The sequence below is a fragment of the Mesitornis unicolor genome, unplaced genomic scaffold (genome assembly GCF_000695765.1).
Source record: "Mesitornis unicolor isolate BGI_N332 unplaced genomic scaffold, ASM69576v1 scaffold9726, whole genome shotgun sequence".
Classification (NCBI taxonomy): domain Eukaryota; kingdom Metazoa; phylum Chordata; class Aves; order Mesitornithiformes; family Mesitornithidae; genus Mesitornis; species Mesitornis unicolor.
The window spans coordinates 19,241-29,383 of record NW_010188877.1 but is presented as its reverse complement, the minus strand read 5'-3'; the positions used below and the strand labels follow the sequence as shown (position 1 = coordinate 29,383).

At 36.6% G+C, this 10,143-nt stretch overlaps 1 protein-coding gene across 1 annotated transcript in view; it reads right to left on the bottom strand.

Annotated features, from left to right (window-relative positions):
* Nucleotides 1-300: 300 nt before the first annotated feature.
* Nucleotides 301-10,143, bottom strand: part of LOC104541748 (microcephalin-like) — a gene marked incomplete at both ends in the record, with an annotated part of 27,318 nt that continues 17,475 nt past the window's right edge. The window contains one exon of the mRNA XM_010185879.1: nt 301-477. Coding sequence (XP_010184181.1) covers nt 301-477 — 177 coding nt within the window. The remainder of the gene's footprint in view (nt 478-10,143) is intronic.

Genomic DNA, 10,143 nt, shown 5'->3' with positions numbered 1-10,143 from the left:
CCTCCTGAGGACAGTCTCCAGCAGTGTAGACAGAGGCAAAGAAGGCATTCAGTAATTCCACCTTCTTAGTATCCTCTGTCACCAGGGTACCCACCTCATTCAGCAGTGGGCCTACTTTGCCTCTAGCATTAGTTTTGTCTGAATACATCATACTGTCTTAATAAACTTTGTTGGATTTACAAAAACTCTTGAACATTAAAGGATCATAAGATGTGACAGCCTGGGAAGGCACAAAATATGGCTTAAGAGCAAGTTTTTACTCTTCTCTGTCCAACAACCTTTCTGGGCTGAAAAACCTACCAACGTGAAATAGGCATGCTTCAGCATGGTCATGATGTTCTCCTCTAGTATCAGAAGCCAGGTCTCATTGCCATCAGAATGAAGCTCTTTGCCTAAGAGTCTGGAGTTAAATCCACACAAAAGAATTGCACTAGGTTCTTGGGGCCCTGCTAGCTCCAAAGCCAGATCCTGATGTGTCTGTTTAGAATGCACAGAAATATACGCTTCTTTACAGCTTTTTATAAATGAAATGTCATGGAAGTATTACTAATCAGAGCACTACTTTTGCCAAACCTGCCTTAAAAAAAACATTACTATAAACAAAGGCCAGAGCAGCTTGAGATCCTACAGCTGCTTCAGCTTCAGAGCAGAAATGTTTGGTAACAGTTCCTTAATACCTTACCTACAGGGAAATGAAAATACTGGATCCACACAAATTGGAAAAACCTGCAGCCTGTCCTGACACTACCCTGCAAAGCCAGCTTTTGAATTGTAGCATTTATGCTATAGCATATAGTATGCAAGATGGTACAGTGATTATTCTGAGCATATGTTCTGTCAGTGTGCTTCAAAGTGATTCAAAGACTCAAGAATGCAAAAAGATGAATACAAAAGGTAGGAATTGGAATAAATTTAATTTCTTCTATAGTATCATTTAATTTACATTCCAAGCTGCATATTTTTGCAAGTTAGAGGTCATTTGCTAAGCATTTTGTTTTATTGCTTCAGTAAGACAAGCAATCCTCCTTAATTACAGCTAGCAAGCAGAAAACTTAGCCAAACTATGTCTTAATTTTCAGTTGTACATTTTTCAAGTTAATTGTTCCCCTTCCTTCACAATGCAATTTTTCTTCTGTGCTCTTTGTGTCTGTTTTATTTTACATGTAGCTTTTATTGCAAAAGATTTTTGAGTTAGCATTTTCTTTTCTGATCAGCAAAAAGACATCTGGTGAGCGTCATTATGAGTTCTAATGCACATTTGTAGCAGGATTATTATTAATAAAACACTGGAAAAGGTGGTTTTAACTTAACCGGTCCTTTTATTTATCATTAATCTCTGAACCCTGAAGAGTTGCATATCTGCACTCTAAAGCAGAACACACTCCTTTCTGAATTATTTTTTAGGTCTGGAATACAGGCTGTGTTATAAACAACATGCTTCAGCTTTCCTTTATATATTTCTTAAGCGCACAGTTGCCTTAAGTATTTAGAGTCTGCCAACAAGAAGATTTTTCTAAGTCATCTGAAATATAAAACATGCATTTCAGTAGCTCAAAGGAAATAGTATTTGTAAATCTTCCCAGTATTTAAAAGACAACATGATTCTTCCTGTATGCTAACTGACTTACACCATGAAAGAGGCATTCAACCTCAAAATGTATTCTACTTTATTTGTAAGTTTTAGCAGGTGTTTCTTGAAGCTGAAGGACAATAAAAGAAGTCTTGTTTGGTACCACCTGCTTTTCAAGAACGTGAACTCAAATTTTCTTTCCTTAAGAATGTCCTAACTTGCTTTTCATAAGTAACAAATTCATCAAAATGTGACTATAAAATGTGTTTCTCCAGGCCAGTTCTCACGAATAAAGTGCATTCATGCTAAGAATTGACTTGATAGGAATAGTTTTACATTTGTAACTGGTTAAATTCCAGCCTAAGTAAATTAGATCTCATTTTGCTTTTGGGTTAAGAACCCAGGCCTCAGATATTTTTCAAGAAAGGATTTCAACCAATAAATACCACTTTTGAATTGCGTATTAGTTAGTCCAAATACTTCTCTTATGCCTTAAAGTTGACAGAAGTTCTGAAAGAAAGAAGCTTCAGTGTATTCTCAAACTCAGATGTATACTATGATGGTTAAAAAAAGACCTTAACCTTTAGGACTCAACAACATACTTACCCTATGTGGTTTAACCAAGATATGAGGGATAAAAGCCTATTTGGCAGGTGGGAAGGAGACAGGGGAAAGTAGTGCATGCATGTACAAATGAAGTGTGAGGGAGAGTACAAGATTATTATGCTGTTTTGTACTTTTCCAATCCCTTTTTTCTCTGGCTATTGTAGGTCCATCAGATGGTTCCAGAATTGGTTCAGAACTCATATACTCACTTTTGATCTCTACAGCCACATTTCAGAAGTAACAACCTTCAGTCCTACTTGTACATGAGCCAAACAAGAGAGTTGCGTAGCGTGGGAACATTCAAAAATCAGGTTAATCTCACTCTGCTTTTATCTAGGAAGGTTGTAACGAGGATCCAAAACTTTAAGGCTGCTTTTAGAAGTAATCTATAAATTGTGCTACATTAGTTTATTCTATTCAAGTAATTGTGGCTCATAGCCGAAAAGAATTGGTAATTGTACTGAATGATTACTATTCAGCAGCTTTAAACAGCAATTATTCAAAGCTGTAATTTACTTTCTGGCTGGCCTTTCTCCCTTTACCAGTCTTTTGATATTTATATTTTTCCAGTTTTCTCTGGCTAAAAACTCAATTTTTATTGTAATTTCCTGACCAAATATAGTACCTCTGCTTTGATCCTAGAAAGATGTGAAAAATGCACCCATCCTAACTAAATCGATTACTAGTGTGGGGAAAGACAAAAAAAAAAAAGCAGGCTACAGGAAGACAGAAAAATAAGATAACAGGACAGGTGCATCAGCCTTCCTTCACTGCCAGAGATGAGAAATCCTGCAATCACAACCCTAGGAACACCTAGAACTTCTGTTGGCAAGATTAAGGATGATGAATAGCCTCAGACTTTTCAGATTAGCAGCATCACAGTTTACTGACACTTTCAGTTTTCTACTTGTAACCATTATATATATATATATAAAAAAACCAAACCAAACCAAAAAACAACTGTAGGGGATATAAAACTCTAGCAAGGGACAGCTTTCACAGAACTCTGCAACTTCAAAGGGCAGGTTTATCTGGCTGTGATCATTAGCAAAACTAGAGACTGACTTTTTCTGGTAGGACAGACAAAGATTAAGGGGACAGAGGATGCTCCTTCCCATCCCTACGACTGCAACCAAGAATTTCCAAGTCAATCAAGATGACATGAAAACAAGCCAACAAGCATGATTATTGTTTCTGCAAGCACAGGCAGCAGTGATTCCCATTCTGATGGGAATCCCAAGCCCTTCCAACTTGTAAAAATGAGGGGTTGGCTTCTTCATCAGCATTGCTCAGGAAAAGCAGCAGCCAAATTCTCAACTGTCTTTTACTAGGAAAGTTTTACCTCTAGACCATAAAATGTGAAGCCTGAGAAGACAGAGAGGGAGAGACAGAAGTGAACCTCAAGAAGTGGTATGCAAAGAGGAGGAGAAAGTTACTTTATAGTTTAGATTCTAACAGAAAATGAAAAATCAGGTGAAGGAAGGACACTCCCTCACCCCAAAATAGTCACCAGACAGGACAGAGGAACAAGGGTTATCATGGGGCAACACTATGTTATGAAGAAAACTCATACGTACAAGCAGAAATATTTTAAAGACTACATTAAGGCATACATTCATTCTATCATTAGCATCAAATAATGCCCAAGGTACATTCACCTTCCCAAACGATCTGTGAGAAAGCCAAGTATAGCTAATTTTTTTCTGCTGAAATTTTAACCAACATAAACTTCTTCCCCCCAACCCCCAGCGTCACCAATGTTAACAAAAATAGTTTGTACCTCTCTGTGAATGATTTCAATAAAAAATTAAGCATGATGTGGGAGTGAATCCATTTCATCTATTCAGACATTAAAAATCGTTTACAGTTTGATAATGATCCAACGAAGTGAACAATTTCTTTGGACAGCTGACTTACAACCAACTAAAAGCACTTCATGGAGCTTCAGCTAAAATAGAGTATACCCAAATTGTGAGATAAAAAAACAAGCCACAGGGGTAGCAGGCACCAGTAGAGTAGCTTCAGTGAAATTAATGGTTTGATTTTAAAGCTCTCATCAGCCTTCCATTCCATTTTTGGTGATGGTGGTTGCTGCCCATCATGGAAAGTCCACTAGAAATGATGTCTGCCTCAGCTACTTTGTTGTGGACATCAGTGGTTAACACTGCTCGCAATGGGTGCTACATTGGGCAGAAGCAACTGAGGCATAGGCACACACATCCATGGCACAGACTGTAGGGATGGAACCCTCCTAAGAGCAAAAGGACCATTCTGCATCACCCCTGCTGTTAAATACCGAGTTTGCGCAATTGTTAACACCACGAGGTTCATTTGGATAGTTGAAATCTTCTGGAGACTGCCAATGATGCAGCAACGAGAGTGGAATTTCAGGTGAAGATACTCAAGAACACCAGTTTGCAGCCCAAAAAAAGTCAAGGCTGGATTTATGTTAGCTTTACGTTAAGATACAAGACTGTGAACTTCAGTAGATACTTTGCTGACAGGACTGTAACCCACTTGTTTCAGATATAGCCAACAACCCAAGTTAAAGCTCTACTGCCATCTAGACAATATGCCAAACAACTGAACAATACTCAATTCAGGCTTTGAGGTACAACAGCAGTATTATGAAGGCTAGAATGCTAATTAAAAAAACCAAACTACTTTTTTTAAAATTTTCGGATCTCAAATGATTATGAATTAACCATACATGCACACAATTATTCCTAAAAACATTTTTATAGTGTGTACTTTACTTACGCTAAACAGTCACCTTTTTCAGTATTTCTAATTCTTTATACTAGTAGCAAGTACTACATCTATTAAGGTTTAATATGGCGCAAAATATTTTCAATTTAACTGATTGCATATTTATATTCCCGTACCACACAGACTTCTTTTTGAGCTCATTAATTCTACAGATATCACAGCACTACTCCATTAAATGTTTAATTTCAGTGTAGAAAAGAATGGTGGTATTTATTAAATTATTTTAAAAAATATTTAATGAAGACATCTCTCATCACTGCACACAGAAGCAATCAGTTTGAATAATTTTCCATGACCACTTGTCCACCATCCCCATTATGTCAAGTATTTTCCCCAGACCATAAACCTATAGGTAGTTCCAGTTTCTTCACTCTTTACTATAAATGATCTTGTATGCTTCCACCTTGTTTAATTCACACTACTTTAATATTAATTTGCAGCTTGAAGTCAGTAACATTCCAACGATCAGTGTTTAATACATGTACCTATTCAAAACAACCACAAAATCAAAACTGGAAGGAAAACAAAAAAGGTGTTGTCCCCTAAACTGATAAAATCTGTTTAGGACAGTCTACAAATGCACATATCAAATACAGACATAAAGTTACTTTTCTGAATGCCTAGCAAGATGCTTCATGTTTTATAGGTACAGAGTTTTCAGGACACTAAAATCTGTTTTGACATGATTAAAGTATTTTCAAAAAGGATTTTGTTAACAGGATAAAGCGACAGCCAGCTTCACACTAATTGTTCCACAGCATGAGCTTAGAGTCTTCCTAAAAATTTTCTCTCCTCTCAAAAGCCTCTTAAGTTCAGCATTGACAACTTTACCTTCACCCAAATCCAAAAACTACAGAAATACAAGCCAAGATGAATCTGTTCAAAAAACAAAACTGAAGGAATTTTGGTTAAGTCAATACTGTAATCTCTGGGAAAATATGGTTTTAATTATCTGTCATGATGCTTAACTGTTTTTCTCACATGGTTGAAGAGTTTCTTCTATTCACTCAGAAGACTCACAGTATTTTAAGGGGTTTTTAAGTGTAAAATTAATTCCAAATTAATTTATAGTACTGTGATACTTTTAAATACTTTAAAAGGGATCCACCACCTCTCACATCCCTCTGAAAGTATGAAACAAAATTTTATTTGAATAAAAATGGCAGTTAATGGGTCTTAATAAGTCTTTAACTTATCTGTTTAAAAATACAAATTGTTTGCATTTCTGACATGCAACAGGTGTCACAATAAATGTCAACACTTTTATGATATTAAGCAATGAAATGAGCACTCAACCCTCATACCTGCAGATTAACACCACTGTAACTAACTTGTTTGAATACATTTTCTTGCTTTATGATATTTGTCCTCTCTATGCAAAGCAACCAATAATTATGCATTCAATTCCATGGAATAATTGAAAAAATCCATCACAATGCATAAATGAAATCCAGCATCATCAACTTAGATTTCTAGAACAGGGAAGCCACCTGCTGACATTCATAGGCATTAATCCACAGTGTTTATCCTTACCAACTCTGTATGAGAACCTGGGACTATCCTCAATTACGCGTTGCTGTGTCTCAAAACTGATAAGTTCAAACATATAGCCCAGTTTTATAAACCTATCTTTATGTGTTGCATTTGGATATATACAACACACCAAAACTCCTGGGGTTTTTGAGGTGGTGGTGTTCTTTTAAATAAAAAATCTTGTTCCCAAAGCCACTAAAAATTCCTGAAAATCTTACTTATCTTTCACCAACATGCCCACAGCTGCCATTATAAACTGCTCTGTCTTCAAGGCTTTTGTTAGCTGATAGTACAATTTGAGATAACTTTGATTAGAAAATCTTCCACGTAAAGAGTACAATAAGCATGCCTATATAAATAGTATAAAGAAAGAAAATATGAGTACTTGTTATCTAAAATTGTGATATAAAAGTACCTGAACAGTGTCATTCTTCCACTAAAACAAAATACAAGAATCTCAACCTGCATGAAGTTTTGAAGAAAACAAATGCATAACACAATAGCACAGCAGAGAAATACAGATTCTATAGCTTAATTCATATTAAAGAATCTACAACCAACAAACTGAAATGACCATGGAAGTAAATAATGTTAACACTTATGCCTGGTCATAGTTCCTAAAGATATTTTTGTATGGCTTTTTAATACTACCATCACATAGTGAATTCCAAAAGCCTACTGACATGCATTCGCTGTAGTGAATAACAATATATAAACATATATGTATGATTATACCATACATATTAATATATCATATATATGTATAATCAGTGTTCACCGTAGTATGCACTGTAGTGAAAAACTAAAATACTCTAAGCAGTTTCAGTTCAGACGTTGCCTACAAATTACATTCAGCAAACCAATAAAATGTTTTTAAAGAGGTATTACATGTGAAACTCTTTTTCTATGAAAAAAAACCCCTAACTTGTATTTACATTGCTTCCCAAATTAAGAGGCTTACAGCTAAGTAACGAATTTAACAGATTACACTTACAACAGATTCCCAGAACACCAGCAGTGTGATATGAAGCCTATTGGAAATATTCAGTACAAACTACATGCTACAATGACTATAATTTAAAGTTAGTATTTTTTTACTTTTTTAGAAATAAAAGGTCTGGAAATTCACATAATCACATTTCTGGAAGCATTAGTCCATTAAAATAGATAGAAAATGGAATTTCTTTTGCACTTGTATTTTTAACAAACTTTCTTTTAACATTTAAATAAACATCAGAAAATTCTTCATAACCTCATGATTCAATAAAATAATTTTTTAAAAAATATTTGTGCTATTTATCGTACACTTTTTGCTTTGAGCAAAGGAAACAAACTTTCTAACTTAACTTCACTTTCACATTGTCAAACATTAGCAAAATGTTGCAATGTTTAAGCTGCAGCCACTGAAAAATGTTTATTAAAAAATTCTATCATGTTTGATTGTTTTTAGGAAGCTTCAAGAACATATTGTGACTGGTACTACAGAAGCTTTTCAACTTAATTCTTTAAAAAAAAATTTAGACAGTCTAATTTTGTTCAAACAATACCCTCTTAAACTGCTTCACTAAGAATTTTTTAGAGTTCTCCAACACAGGCGTTATAAATTTTGCATGTATGTATGCATACAAACAATAGAAAATAGATCATAAACAGACATATCCATAAACACTTAATGCATATTAACTGACAATTGCTTGAGGAAAATATGAATTAAAACTTTTCAGTGCAATAGTCTGGTTGCCAGACTGTCTGGTTGCACCACGTAAAACATTTCTGTGAAGTTCTTTTTTACTTTTCAATCAAAATAACCCCAACATTGTCTCTATATGAATTTGCACAGCCAAAATGCAACTGGAAACCTCTAAAAATATTTTGAAAAGCATTCGTGACATGAAAGAATGTGTTGCTATTTTACTGATATTTGAGTAAAATTGTGTTACCAGCTGAAATGGATGGATGAAAGACGCCATCCCAAAACACTGAATAGGAATTTTCCCCAGCTACTACTTAGCTTCTGCTGTTAAACACATCACAGAGCACGGCTTGCAAGTAAACACCAAGCAGAACCATTCAAAGATACCACCTCTGACTGCAAGACCAACTCTGAAAATGGGGAACAATAAAAAACGAACTTCATATTCTTTTTTGTTTCTCTTCAGTATTTAATACTTATGTTGGGATCTTTTCTTCTGATAAATGAATCAACACTAGCACTACTGTATAATGCTCTTGTAATGTAATTACACAGGAGAAGGAATAAATTGCAATAAACCTGATAAATCTCCAAGCATCCTTTTTGCAAAATGCCTCAGGAAGAGCCACTGACTGTAGTTTGTGGATATACATTTAGAATCAAAGAATCATTAAGGCTGGAAAAGACCTCTAAGATCAAGTCCAACCATCAACTCAACACCACCATACCCACTAAACCATGTCCTGAAGTCCCACAGCTATAAGTTTTTTTGCAAAAATCACAGAATGTAGGGGTTGGAAGGGACCTCGAAAGATCATCCTAGTCCAACCCTCCTCTGCCAGAGCAGGATCACCTAGAGAAGATCACACAAAATCACATTCTGGTGGGTTTTGAATGTCTCCAGAGGAGGAGACTCCACAAACTCTCTGAGCAGCCTGGTCCAGTGCTCTGTTACCCTTGCAGTAAAGAAGTTTTGATTATTTTTTGTTTTTTTTTTTTGTTTGTTTTTTGTTTTGTTTCTTTTTTCTCCTACAATTAATTTGAACCTCCTGTGTCCCAGTTTGTGACCATTGCCCCTTGTTTTATTGCCGGGCACAACTGAGAAGAGTCTGGTCCCATCCTCCTGTCACCCACCCTTTAGGTATTTATAAGCATTTATGATATCCCCTCTAAGTCTCCTCCTTTCCAGGCTAAACAGACCCAGCTCTCTGTCTTTCCTCATATGGGAGATGCTCCAGTCCACTCATCATCTTAGTAGCTCTCTACTGGACTTTCTCCAGTAGTTCCTTGTCCTTTTTGAACTGGGGAGCCCATAATTGGACACAATACTCCAGATGTGTCCTCACCAGGTCAGAGTAGAGTGGGAGTATAACCTCCCTTGATCTATTGGCCACTCTTCTTAATGCACCCCAGGATGCCATTGGCCTTTTTGGCTGCAAGGGCACATCGCAGGCTCATGGTCAGCCTGCTGCCCACCAGGACTTCCAGATCCTTTTCCCCTGAGCTGCTCTCTAGCAGGTCAGCCCCCATCCATACATGGGGTTGTTCTTCCCCAGATGCAGTACCCTACACTTTCCCCTTTGAAAGCCTCCAGAAATGGTGACTTCACCACTTCCCTGGGCAGCCTGAACCAATGTTTGACCACTCTTTCAGGAAATAAATTTTTGTCAATCTAACCCTCTCCTGGCGCAACTTGAGGCAATTTCCTCTTATCCTGTTGCTTGTTACCTGGGAGAAGAGACTGACCCCCACCTTGCAACAACCTCCTTTCAGGTAGTCATAAAGACTAAGTCGTCTCCCCTCAGCCTCCTCTTCTCCAGACTAAACAATCCTAGTACCCTCAGCTGCTCCTTATAAGAGTTGTTCTTCAGACCCTCACCAGCTTCATTGCCCTTCCTTGGACACACTCCAGGACCTTAATGTCCTTCTTGTAGCAAGGGGCTCAAACCAGAACACAGTATTTGAGGTGCAG